This window comes from Aulonocara sp. 'chitande type north' Nkhata Bay, linkage group LG18 (assembly GCF_057382095.1).
Source record: "Aulonocara sp. 'chitande type north' Nkhata Bay isolate Kocher_YH1m ecotype deep benthic linkage group LG18, A_spYH_male_GT1.1, whole genome shotgun sequence".
NCBI classification, from domain to species: domain Eukaryota; kingdom Metazoa; phylum Chordata; class Actinopteri; order Cichliformes; family Cichlidae; genus Aulonocara; species Aulonocara sp. 'chitande type north' Nkhata Bay.
In genome coordinates, this window is record NC_141361.1 from 21,068,408 (window position 1) to 21,082,140 (window position 13,733).

At 38.8% G+C, this 13,733-nt stretch overlaps 1 protein-coding gene across 3 annotated transcripts in view; it reads left to right on the forward strand.

Moving 5' to 3' along the window:
* The first annotated feature begins 1,377 nt into the window (after positions 1-1,377).
* The window catches only part of gpc5c (glypican 5c), a 110,208-nt gene continuing 97,852 nt past the window's right edge, over positions 1,378-13,733 (forward strand). For 2 of the 3 annotated variants that reach the window (XM_086271416.1, XM_086271418.1), the window contains exons 1-2: positions 4,250-4,679; positions 13,490-13,651. In XM_086271416.1, coding sequence (XP_086127542.1) covers positions 4,508-4,679; positions 13,490-13,651 — 334 coding nt within the window. In that variant the 5' untranslated portion in view covers positions 4,250-4,507. Of the gene's footprint in view, positions 1,413-3,223; positions 3,364-4,249; positions 4,680-13,489; positions 13,652-13,733 lie in introns of those variants that run through there. The other variant, XM_086271417.1, reaches the window with a different exon arrangement.

Here is a 13,733-nt window from a genome sequence, read left to right on the forward strand (position 1 = left end):
GCTGCTTGCCTATTGTAGATTCACTCTTCCCAGTCTGGTGCAGGTCTACAATACTTTTCCTGGTGTCCTTCGAAAGCTCTTTGGTCTTGGCCATGGCGGAGTTTGGAGTCTGACTGTTTGAGGCTGTGGACAGGTGTCTTTTATACAGATGATGAGTTCAAACAGGTGCCATTCATACAGGTAACGAGTGGGGGACAGAAAAGCTTCTTACAGAAGACGTTACAGGTCTGTGAGAGCCAGAGATTTTCCTTGTTTGAGGTGACCAAATACTTATTTTCCACCCTGATTTACGAATAAATTCTTTACAAATCCTACCATGTGAATTCATGGATTTTTTTTTCACATTCGGTCTCTCACAGTTGAAGTGTACCTCTGGTGCAAATTACTGACCTCTGTCATCATTTTAAGTGGGGGAACTTGCACAATCGGTGGCTGACTAAATACTTTTTTGCCCCACTGTAAATGTTTTAACCTAATTGTTTATTATAGGAGTAGAAATTATATATATATATTTTTTTACATACGGCCTTGATCCATATGTGCATACAATAATATACACCTCTTCCCATCTCCAAACTCAATATATTTAGAAATGTTAAAAAGCTTTTTAGTTTGAAAGTTGTTGTTTTTTTTTGTTTTGTTTTTAAAAGTCTTCATCAACCTTCTTAACACTAACACAACAATTATCTGCACTTCCTCTCTCTGGAGATGTCAAGCTGAGGCATGTCTCTAACGACCACCCTCCGCACTTCCCGCTGTTCCACCAAGACAGAGAGGTGAAAATAAGAGACTGAAGACTGTAATCTCTCAAACAGGCGGTTGAGGGCTCCAATCTTGGGGGTTTAGCCCCCTGTAAGCCCCTTAAATCCCCAGTTTAGAGGGCCAGGACTGATGGGCTAAAGCCCCCACAGACGGTGTACTAGCTGCTGGTCTCAGACACAGCATGAGGACAAATGACAAACATAATTGCTGCAGCTTCCTGGTCGTTTCACATAAGTCATAAGACAGAACTGAGTTCAACGGGATCAGATACATCAGTTTTTAACACGACATGATTTGGTTGAGGTTTGGTTTCTAGTTACGGTGCACTGTACATACTAGAACATATTGTTCTTCTGTAATCACCAGCTGATGTTATTTATCATGTCTGTCTCATCCTAAAATGACTGTGAGAATACCAGAGGTGACAGATGACTCACTGCTCACAGCTGTGTTAGAATACAGGAGATTATTTCAGTTCAGATGTTTGTTTGTTTTTTGAAAACACACGATCGAAAATTAAAAAAAAAAAAGAACAAAACATGGTATTCTCGTGCCTCCAGTTGAGCTTTTTGTTATACTGTGATACATGTTTGTAGAGAAAACCTGCGGGTAAATGGGGACTGAATGTCATCTGAAAGAGGACAAGTTAGGTGACTGGCGCCATCTGCTGTAAAAATAGCAGAAACTCATTATTTCTTACCTTTTCCCAACAACCTTTGCACTCTGCATATCTTTGTCTATCTGTGTGTAAACATCAGTGGCCAAATGTGTGTGCGTGCGTGTGTGAGTGCATAGGTGGGGAAATATTCATCTCTCACCTTTCTTGTTGTTCAGCGTTCATTACGCTAGCTTAGCAACACCTGTGTAGAGTAGTGTATGGTCCAAGCCCTAGTTTGCTTATAATCATAGCAGTCATAGCTGTCAATTTTTGTAAATAATGGCAGATTTTCAAGCCCCCCAAATCTTCTACCTCGCTTGTTTTATTGTAAGACTGCGCTACCTGCTAGCATCCTTGCAAAAACACAGCTAGTCGTGTTTATTAGCTAGCTTGAACAGGTGTTTGAGCAGTTTAGTAGCATTAATTCTGAGACTCAGCTGATTTTTGGGGGTATTTTTTTTTTGTCTGTGTTAAACTTTCACAAGCTTTATACATAAGGGGCGCAGGAGTATATAACTACCTGGTGAGAAACTTCATAATTCATCTTCTTGTGAACATACTTTTGCACAATTAAGAAAATATGCCATTACCTCCACCAAAGAATTTCAGAATGCAGAATTTTAATGTTATCTCCAGTAGTTGTCTCAAATTACCCCAGGTTACTTTGAGCAATACTCATACATCTGAGAACAAAGACAGACCCAAAACTGCTAAACTTGTTTATAAAATGTAATGTTTTTCATACCAGCAACTGCCTTTCACTTCAAGCAATTTCTTAGTGACAGATTATTTTCTTGTAGACATGGATCTGATTTTAATATTATTACTGCTATTATTACTTGTAGTAGTATTGTTAGTATGTTTATTGACCATGTACATAATCCATATTGAGACCTGAAGCAAATACCTTTGAGCTGGAGAGTATGGCCAAGACATACAGCTACAGCTTCCAGTTAAAAAATGTATTTATGTAGGAAGGTAGGGCATTCTAGTAATGTGTATTTGTGTTACTAGACTCTACAACGCTACTGGGGGCAGAACATGACCTCTGAATCAATAATTCTCCAGTATTTCCCTAACAGTATACCTAATTGCCAAGCAGTCTTTTGCTCTACTTTACATAGCAATGAGCCAGTGCTGTTAGTATCTATAAACTAGACAGGAAGGGTATGGTACCAGGACCATATGCTATATAGTCTGAATCTTCTCATTACTAGGGTTCATATAACTCCCCTACACAGTTGTTTAGTTCAGAACAAGTGAACTGGACTGAAGTGCAATCTTATTGTGGAACTCAGAATCGTACCTTTATTCAGGCCAACATTCAGATAACAATAAAATGATAAATAAATACAATTACTGATCAGTCTATTAGGTACCCCTTGCTGGAACCAGGTTGGACCCCTTTTTGCTTTTAGAGCTGGCTTAATTATTCATGGCGTAGATTCATCAAGGTGCTGGAAATGAAAAAGTGTAACTAATAAAGCGGCAGGGGTAAAAAAAAAAAAGAAAAGAAAAAAAAGCCCCAAAACATCAATAAACTGAGGGAAAAAACAAGGGAATTCTCTGTTTATATACAACATTATCTATGCTGACATGGTGTGGTCAGATCTTACAAAAAAAGTAAAGTATAAAGTCACAAATATAATTTTAGGTATTGACCTAAAACATACCATCATTTAAAGAGCTGACATTCTGTTGATGTGCACTTGTTAAAACATTTTTTAATATACTATTGGGAATTTTTTTTGTGAGTGAGCTGTTATTGATGCTCAGAAACCATAGTGACCAAATTCTTTACAGGTGCTCCCATTGAACTGTTTCTGAGGTGTCATAGTCATCACCCCCTGCGCTGCACGCCATTTGCTTTTCTTACATCAAGCTTTGAAGATGGTTTCATTGGGTGACATTTACACTGTGACTATATGCAGTCATCGGAAAAAGTAAGTACATCCCCTCTTTGGTCAAGAAAACAATGGATTCAACTCCCTAAGAAGATTTTCTTTTCAATCATTTGTGCCACAAAAATATTAGCAGATGTAATTATTACAGAAAAGTTTTCAGATTAAAATGAACTCCTTGCAGCTTTACCCTTCTTCATAATTGCTCACTACAGCAGTTGTATGATTTTTTGCACATTTTTACACAACCCTAATCCAATGTGTCTCCTGCCAGGTTTAAATCAGGGAGCTTTTGTCTTTTAGGCCGATGTGTAAACCAATACATGTCCCCACACAGTCGCATGTTAAAATATATGCAATAAAAAAGTAGCTCTAACAAGCCAACACTTCATATTGCATTGTTTTCATTCCATCTAATTTTAATTTGCTATTTATTAATAATCGACATCTTTTGTAACAGTTTTTTTGGAACACTTGATGCCACCACCACATCTACTAAACATTTCGCCAGAAGATGGCGCCAATGTAAATTAAACAAGTAAAGCTCTATCCCAGCGCTCCTTAATGCAGGTAGAATCTACTGGGAGCCAGTTGTGATACTTTCAAATTGAACAGAATGTCTGGTCATCTTTAACCCCACATTCATTTAATTTTCTGTGTGTCTTAAAGATATTATGCTGGTGAGAGGTCCATTTAGCCTAAATATTACCCTAAGTCTAGTGTGCTAGAGCACTGATAGCAAGTGGCATCTTAAATATTTTACTATTAAGGATTTAGAATGTCATAAGGGATAGAGACGCTTCGATCTGCTGTAGCAGTGTTGAAGTGAGTTTAAGTAAGGGCACTTAGCTGAAGTAAAATGCAAGGGAGGGGAAAGTGCGCAAGGCTTTGGAAATAGGCATGCAGGCAGTAGACCAATGCAAAGTGTTAAGCGCGGGACAGAGAGGGTTTAGCCCACACCACTCTTCCTCTGTCCAGGAGAAGACCCCGAATCTCTGCTGTGAGGCGGTCACACTCACCAATAATGTGAAAACCAGACGGAGAAGTTTGTCAGATGTTTAAACTAATCGTCGCTTCATTAGACACACGTACCGTCTTTTTTTCTTCTTCTTCCCAACCTTGTCACACAGTTTACAGTCAGGTTACAGTACGCTATCCACGAGGATACCTGGTGTGAGATGCGGCAATGTCGCGAGGAATATGCCCACGCGTAAACTCTGTCGGATGCTTTTGGATTTTCTCGCTGCTCACGTTTGCGGTGAAAGTGATCGACGTGGACACGTACAGCTGTTATGAAGTGAGGACCGCTTTCCAGCAGGTCGGGCCGCTGAACCGGGTACCGGAGACACCTGTCACAGGTGAGCGAGTGGGTTTGGCACCCATGGCGTGGAGCACTTTGGCTAAAGCGCACTATGTGCGTCTGATAGCTTTCCAGAAGCATTTTAGTCTTAAAATGAGTGAAGTCATAACACTAAAGCAAACGCCATACTTAAAAGGTGTAGATGATGTCATGTTAAATCAGCCCAGGATTTGACTTTAATTTAAAAAATAAATAAATAAAAGTCCTTTAATGAATGGGCTCCTGATATCGATTACATTGCTCTTGCGAATGTGGATCACTGTGAATGGCCTTATAAGAGTTAAAAGTTCACTGAGGTGAAAGAAGATATTGCATCTATCTTGTTTTTACCATATTGGTCATATTAGATGGAGAATTTTGAAATAGTTTCGACCAGAGCATGTGTATATAATAATACGATGGATTGCGTGTCCACTTTCCTAGGATGATTTCTGTTCTAAACAGTGTAACATACCGACAAATCTGACATGATCTTAAAGTGAGTGATTCATATATGCTATTCATATATGTGTGAGTCTTGTCTGATATTAATTGGTCTAATATTATAAAATTTGCAGGTTCACGTGCCATCCAGCTGAGACAGGGTTTGTGAGCTACAACAGATCGAGTGTGACGCAAATAGTATCATATGATGAGGACAGTGAAAATAGTGATTGATTTGAAATCTCCTGGTTTCTTTGCAATTATTAAAGATTGACTCACACAAACTTAGAGCGTTTTATATGAATAATTTCTCTACATAGCTACAGCAGTGCTTGGAAACTGTTTTAAAAGCCTTAAAGGTTTTGGGGTCTGTGCTTTCCTCCTGCACACCGAAAAAGAATAATAGAAAAACAAAAAGAGTTAATTTATGAGGATAAACATCAGTTCAATCTTTTCTTGGAGACGTTTATAAACCAGTTTAGACATTAGTCCTGCTGTGGTAATTTTGCTTTTTTGGTAGTAATACTGTGATATGTTGTCACTATTAAATAAGGATGGTGTCAGTTTTAAGATGGAGCAAATTAGTGGCCAGTGACTATATGCAGTCACTGGCCACTATATTAGTTACACTTTGCCTTCACAATGCCTTAATTATGCATAACACAGATTCAGCAAGTTGCTGAAACGTTCCTCAGGGATTTTTAAAATTGGTTTAATGCTGATATGATAGCATCACACAGTTGCGACCCATCCATGATGAGAATTTCCTGTTGTGCCACAGCTCAAAGGCGCTCTAAGGGCTGAGATCTGGTAACTGTGGAGGCCAGTTGAGTGCAGTGAACTCACTGGCATGCTCCAGAAACCAGGTTGAGGTGATCTCAGCTTTGTGACATGTTGCATTTTACTATTAGACCCACATCATTACACCAACACCAGCCTAATATAAGGCAGATTTGATTTGACCAATTCTGACAGACTTCTATTTTTTAATTTTGGTGGGCGTGGGTGAATTATAGGCTCAGTTTTCTTTACTTAGCTGGCAGGAGTGGCACCTGGTGTGATCTTCTGCTTCTGTGCTATGCTTTCAGATATGCTCTTCTCTTTATCTTGGTTGTAAACAGTGGTTATTTGAGTTGCCATTGCCTTCCTATCATTTTGAAGAAGTAGGGCCATTCTAATCCAGATAGCTGCCACACACTGGATCCTTTCTCTTTTTCAGACCTTTCTCTGTAAACCCCAGAGATGGTTGTGTGGGAAAATCCCAGTAGATCAGCAATTTCTGAAATACTCACTCCAGCCCATCTGGCACCAACAGCCATGCCACGTTCAAGTCACTTAAATCACCTTTCTTTCTCCTTTCTGATGCTCAGTTTGTCTTGACCATGCTTAAATACACAGAGTTGCAGAAGAATGTGGCTGCTAAATGCATATATTTTAATTCAACAAAGCAATCTCCTACGTTTAACAGTCATCAGTATGTCCTTTTCACCCTATTCTACTCTTTTTGTGTGTGTGTGTTATGTTATTGGTACTGTTATTATTACTAAAACATTTGATGTATGTCTGCTGCATGAGGCATTTTTATCTTGTCACTGCAAAAATCAGTTACCGGTATGTTATTTGACCAGAGGTGATCATTATTTGGCATTCAATGTCTGTATATTGCTGCAGGCCAGAATGCTCAGTGCAGTAGTCACATGCAGGTTGGTGGCAGCTTAAGTATCAACCAGTTAGAGTCTGCATGCTGTAACTGGGAGAAGTGCAACTGATAGCTGAGTGGTAAACATACCAAGAGGTGCATCCAAACCACTCGATATGTTTGTTTAGTAGGGTGTCACTATTAGCAACAGAGAATATTCCTTTGCAAGCAGTAGTTAGCGCTTAATGACAACGAAAGGACCTTCCAAGCACGTCAGCAGTCTGAGACAAGACTTCTGTCACAAACTTTTGCACGCTCAGCTTCTCAAAGAAGCTACATAAATATCTCATTCTGCCACCTGAGAATAAAAGATGTTACACAGAGCGATGCGATGGTATGAAATGGTCTTTCTTCTTAACTGTAACAGTTTTAATTTTGCAGAATGAGGCAGTTGTAACTCCTTAGTCTGGACCATAAGTTAATAAAACATTGCTTTAGTTTCACTGTTGCATTTTGGGCTTACAGCTTGTTTTTCTTTTCTTTTTTTCTTTGAGTGGGTGTTTTGGGTTAGATGCAGTCTTGTCTTCAAAGTGCTCACCAATGGATGGGGTTGTCAGAGTGTAAGATCTGGTGTATATGTGTGTATGTGTACACAATTATGCTACTCTGCTTCAGTTCTCAGATGAAACGCCAACAAAAGCAACGCTTGAAATTTGAAGTGGCAAGACTTCAGTGCTTTTCACAGTCTGATATTTGCTTTAGGATACAGTGCTGCATTTCATGTGTGGTGAACTGATTTCTCACAAAGTGGCAGGAGTGTGGCAGCCAGAGGTCCGTCCAATTGAATGATCCCGTTTCAGATAGATGTACTTTACAGTAGAGATGTTTTCTGCAGATTTGTTTAGTCTGTATTTCTTGTTTTCAAGGACAGCACAAGTGAATTAAGTTGTGGCGTAAGAAGGACTCATATTCTTTAATTATGAAATTAAAACTGCATTGATGAAGCAATAATTCTGTGTAAAACCCAAGTGAGTAATATAAGATGTAAGGACTGGCTGAATTAATTGAGGAGACTTTAAAAGAACTTTGATGTTTTCAAATTTATATTAACACCAATATGATGTTTCATTACCAAACAATTTGCTTTTTAGACAATATTTATTCCCCTGGCTACAATTTATAGTGTAAGGAGAGACTGTCTCAATGCTGGATTCATCATCAAAGGAACTTTGATAATCAGTGACATGAAGTTGCTTATCCTCTGATTTATGGCCTCTTAGGTGCAGTGGTGGAGAGCCAAACACTCCATACTGTGATTACTACGGCATGCTGATATAACCCTTTTGGAGATAGATCATTTGGAAAGTAGACAGCAAGAAGTGCTGCTCGCAGACACATAACTTGATGAATTGGGTTCCTGGATAAATTCTTTAGATATGATCAAAGTATTTTACAGCTCAGTTAAAACCTTTTAAGCAAGCTATTTGATCAGGATTGTATGCGCACCACACTCACGTTTCCCTCCCATTTTCGTATCGCCACGCTAATTCACTGAGTCATTAACAACTGTTTTAGAGAGAAAGAGAAAGTGTCTTGTGTGTTTAATGCAAAAGGGGTGAGGCCGTGTTAATAGAAAGGCGAACGGGAACTCAGTGTGTTATCACATGTCGCCACATCCTTAACCGTTTACAGTGTTAAAGGCTTTGGCAAGCTCTCAAAGTGCAGCACACTCTTTGATTGGCTCTGGCTATGTTGATTACTTTTTTAACTTGGCTTCTCTTACTGAAGCTGTGCACACATGGAGCACACCTACTCCATACAGACTTTATTGAGCACTAGTCCATTTTCTGTCTGGCAGTTTCTCAACCATTTTTTCCCCCAAGTTGGAATGAAAATCAAACAAATAACAACATAAAAAACCCAAAATCTCCAGTTTCTTAAAACTGAGGATGTAAAATCGTAAAAATAAAATAAAAATCTTGCATGGTCTTTGATCTCTTTACTTAGATACTCCAGCCAGTGCTGTCCAGACTGAAGGTGAGATTACCCTGTCTGAGTAGGTTTTCCCATCTTATTGGATTTCAGTCTGACCCAGTCTTGTGTTTCAGATGATTGTGGTCTACGTTACCCTCCTGGCTCACTTATGTGGTGGGAGAAAATGTGATTTTATGATGTCATTTTATCTACCTCTCAAATATAACCATGTACAGTACTGTGCAAAGTCTCAAGCCACCTCACATTTCTTTATATTTTCCTAGGAAAATGGAAAATAAGTAGAGTGATTTATTAAAACATGTTAGGACATGCATGGAAATATAGTATATAAGGCAACAAGAAAGTTTTTGCAATTGCAACAAGCTTGAATATCAGTATTTAGTATGTATCAACTACTTGATTATGATCAACAGAAAAATAAACAAGCATGCCCATCTGATATTATGCTGCTTCATCAGGTTGCATCTGTTTGCCTGCCAGCCTAACATCTCTCTTTCTGCTCTGTCTGTGCCCTTTAGTGTGGTTTTAGACTCTTTAGACTCTCACTGTAGGCTGTTCCAGATTGGGGTATGGGAAAGTTAAACATTTCATTTGAGTTTCAAAGTAGTCCAAAAATGCAGGTATGTGGCAGAGACCCTTTTGAAATGTGTTTGGGTTCATATAGAGCAAATATCCTGAAAGTTCAGTGGATCTTTGGATTTCAAAGGGAACTAACTTCCTGAGGCAGGAGAAGGGTAACTGCATTAATTACTCACTTTCTCACTTTCTAACAAAGTTATTCTTGTTCTCAGAAAAATATTAGAAAAAAAACAGCAGTATCAGGAAACCACAAACCACCTGCTCATTAGTGCATACCAAATCCAAACAACATTTCCATACCATACTGAGGCGATGTGAGCTACCTATGAATAAATTAGTACCAGAGTTGGTGCAACATATCTTCTTCTTCTAAGCATTATACTGTAGAAAACTCAAATGTGATACTTTAGTACTACATAGGCGTGGCATGTGAACAGTGGTAAACAGCAGTAGAGTTTCTTCACTCAGATGTTTTGGCTTGTTCAATGAAGGGTGCTGAGATGTTGCTGAAGGGATCATGGCTAACAAATCAAGACCCCTGAGCCATGTCATTAATGGTAAATTACCCCAGAGGTATTTGTCATCTGAGGACAATTAAGGGGATTAGAAATCAAAGTTGACGTCTAGAGGGGTGTGTTAAAGTTCAGCCAGGCAGAATGAGCAGTATGTAGATTAGGCACTAATTACAGAGCTCAGTATAATGGCCAATTGGATTGCGTGTAGAATCACATAAAAAATACATACCTTCAACTTGTAGACCGTGTACAAAGAAAATCTTGCTGTATTTCTGCACCGCAGTATTCTCTGCATGTTTCTTATATAACATTCTGATTGCCTGGAAAGGCTGGTATGAGAGTTTATCAGTTCTTGTAGATTTTCAAGATATACTAAATATGCAGTTAATCAATGAATTAATTCATTTTTGGGTGGAGTGGAGGTAGTAGAGTGGTGTATAGTTTGGAGAGGCTGGCACTAATAAAAAGACAGGAAGCTAAGCTGGAATGGGCAGAGTGCTTTATTGAAACATGTGCAAACATATGTGGAAATACAGTATATAAGGCAAAAAAAACCCCAGAGTCGCCAGGTAGGAGGTTCATGGAAGTCAAACATGCAGAGGTTGACAGAGGAAGATGATAGGGATAGGGTGAGGTGGAGGCAGATGCGCTGTGAAAGAAGTTTTTCCAGCACCCTTGCAATGTGTTTTTGATGGTACAAAGAAAATCATCAGTACATAAGTATTCATTATTCATTCATTCATTAATAAAAAATGTATTTGTACTTACAAGGGCATAGCAGTTGAAAAGGGATCACTGGTAAGTAATCAAGAATTGGAGTCACTGATTTGCAAAAGTTTGTGTAAGGAATTTAAAAAAGTAGCACTTAATTAGACAGAAACAGCATCATGAAGATGAACAAAGATTGCAAACTCATAACAAGGTTACAAAAAATTAACAATTACATAATGAAGGGTCAGTACTGAGTGACCACCACGATACTTGTGTAAAGCTGCGAGCCGTGGCTGAGATTGCAGAGACAATTGCTGTTTTATATCATAGAGGAAAAGAGAAACAAAATCTGGACACTTACTTATTTCCCAGCAATAAAATAAATAATAAAATAAAACGGCTGTAAATCCTACAAAGTTTTTGCTTGAGTTTGTTAAGCTCAAATTTGGGTTATCTGATTCAAAATGCACTGTGACGACGTAGAGCCAAATGACAAAAAAATTATATATAGATGTGATTTTATGCAGGAATGCCTTAAAGGCAACAGCGTTGACACTGTGCAACATATGAATCCTTCCACCTGAAGGTTTGAGGCATGATTGGGAAACTGCTGTTAAGTCAACATCCTCAAGCACTTTGACAGAGCTGGGTAGTTTGCCAAGTATAATGGGGGAAATTTGCTATTGTTGCTATCAACTGTTGCTTTTTCCGAATGTGTCCTTTTGTTTTTTGACTTTGCAGAAGTTTTCATTCATGTTGTAACTGAGCAGCCTTTTAAGACCCATGCTACATTCAAGTGACTTAATGTTAACCAGTCACGCAGCAATGAAAGACAGAAATAGGATGGGTTTTAAAGATTTGTATGTTGGCTATACTGCAATTACAAAGGCATTATGGTTAAAACATTTTCACAAAGATGAAAATTGATACATACAGTACAATATGTCCTGTATTGTAGACTTCAGTGAGTCGTGGGCCTGCGTTCACAGGTTCCATGCTTCTCCTTCATGTAGAAAGCACCAAATAAATATTCAAAAAGATAAAAAAGAACAAATTCAGGAGTTGTTCGCTACGACAGGGGGGGAAAGCAGTGGCATGGGCTGATTGCAGGAAATGGCTCAGTATATTTGGTACACAGTCAGCCTGTCCTGTCTGCTGCGGTGGCTTTAAGAGTCAAAGTTTTCCTGAGTATCACTTACTCCACACAGTTACGCTCAGTGGACGAAGAAGCCAGGCTGAATTCCACTATGAGTCCCTGGATATTACTTTCATATCACAGATAACACGCAAACACAAAAGAGAGAAGGAGCCAGCCAGTGAATTGAGCAGGGTCAGGGACAGAAACGGAGAGAGGACATGCACCACATATAGGAAAATCTTAGCCTAAAAATGGAGCAAAAACAATACTTTGTCCTTTCAGAAATCTTTAAAGAAAAACTTGATGTATTTTTAATGTCAAATAAGCATAAATTAAGCTTAATTCAAGTATTTCCCAGAGTAATAAATGACACTAAAATTGTTATTGGATGTTTTATTACAGGATCAAACGCTACAAATGTTTGTGAAGCACTTCTAAAACTAACAGTTTGAGCTTTTTTTTGCATGTCATTTGTTCTATAACTCAACTGTTTGTCCACGCTAAAGAGGTCCGAACTGGGTGGAGATTTTAAAATCTATACAGTGACTGACCTATTTAATCCAAAGTGTATGAAATGAACAAACGAGTTAACTCTAAGCACATGCTTGCTCTGCTTCTTAAAGGTTGTTTACTGTAGTAGTTGCTGGATGGTTCTTAACTTTTTCATTCTCAGAAAGTTCATGACTTTTGTGCAGTGGAGGATGTCAGCTTTAAGTCAATCATTGTTGGAAGATGGGATGTGTATGTTTAAATTACCCCTCTGCAAACAAATAAATGTTAGATCAATTTGGGTCTGTTTACCCAATTTGAGCTTTATATGAGCGTTTTGATTTGATTTGGGCTTTTAAAGTGATTAGAATCTCAATATTAGGCTCCATGTAATAATAGCCAGGGCCAATACAGAAGGGCTGGACTGCTACAGAGATAGAGATAATGAGCTGTAAGGGGCAGGACAGCCAGTTATGACTTCACTCATCTGGCTCTGAGATGGGAACAAATGGAGCCTCACTGGGTAATTAAGAGACACCCAGGCCTCACAAGGATATGCCAGGCAAATGGGGATGAGGGAGGGAGGGAGGAGAAGGGAAAGAGGGATTCAGAATGAAACCCTATTGTGTTTCATGGTGGGATTTGGACAGTGAGGCACTGGTCTTGTGGTCTGTCCTTAGGCCATGCTTTAGGCTCTGGTTACAACACCTGCCTCCAGCCACTCCTGTTCAGCCCTTCCCCCAGTAAAATGAGTTATCATACCAGACTTATACATTATGAAAATGGAAAATGAGCATGTGCATTTGTGCAAATAAATGTGGGAAAGGGCCGTTTCAGTGACATTGTAATTGTATTTATAAAGTATTAAAAGCACTGGTGAGAAGTAGGTAACACTGGTAGAGTACTACTGTACAAATTTCTAGTTGAACTAAACTATGTGCTTGTAATTAAATTGTAATTAAACTGTTCTTTTTTTATTGTATTAGCTGATGAACTGGAGTATTGTGATTAACAGGAGGTTTTTTTATAGATGTGATTTCCCACCCTTGTTGCTTGTATTTGTGTTTGTGCTTGTGTGTAAACCTTTGTGTGTTTGCATTGCACCAGTGTACATCCTGATATGACCGATGTGCTCAGTCACATCAAATTGAGACAACAATATATTTACCAGGAAAATATTATGGCTGGAAACATGGATGATGACTTTCACTTCCTGTCCTCTGGCTCTTCTGTCTGTTAACGTTATAGCTTGTCTAAATTTGGATTGACCAAAAAAAGAGAACAGCAAATAAACTAAACCTGCTTTTTTACTTTCTTAGATGCAGATCTGTTGTTTTGTAAGCACCAAGGCCCATCCTGCTGCACCCGGAAGATGGAGGAGAGCTACCAGTTTGCTGTAAAACGGGAAACTCTCCATAACATTCAGGCCTACACCCATGAGATTAAGCATGTGATCGCTTTCCATGTCGATGCCTTCCAGGGTAAGTTCATATACAATGGGGGTCAAGCTAGGGCTGAATTGACCTGAAACTGTTTTTTATGTATAGTATAATTATTCAGCGT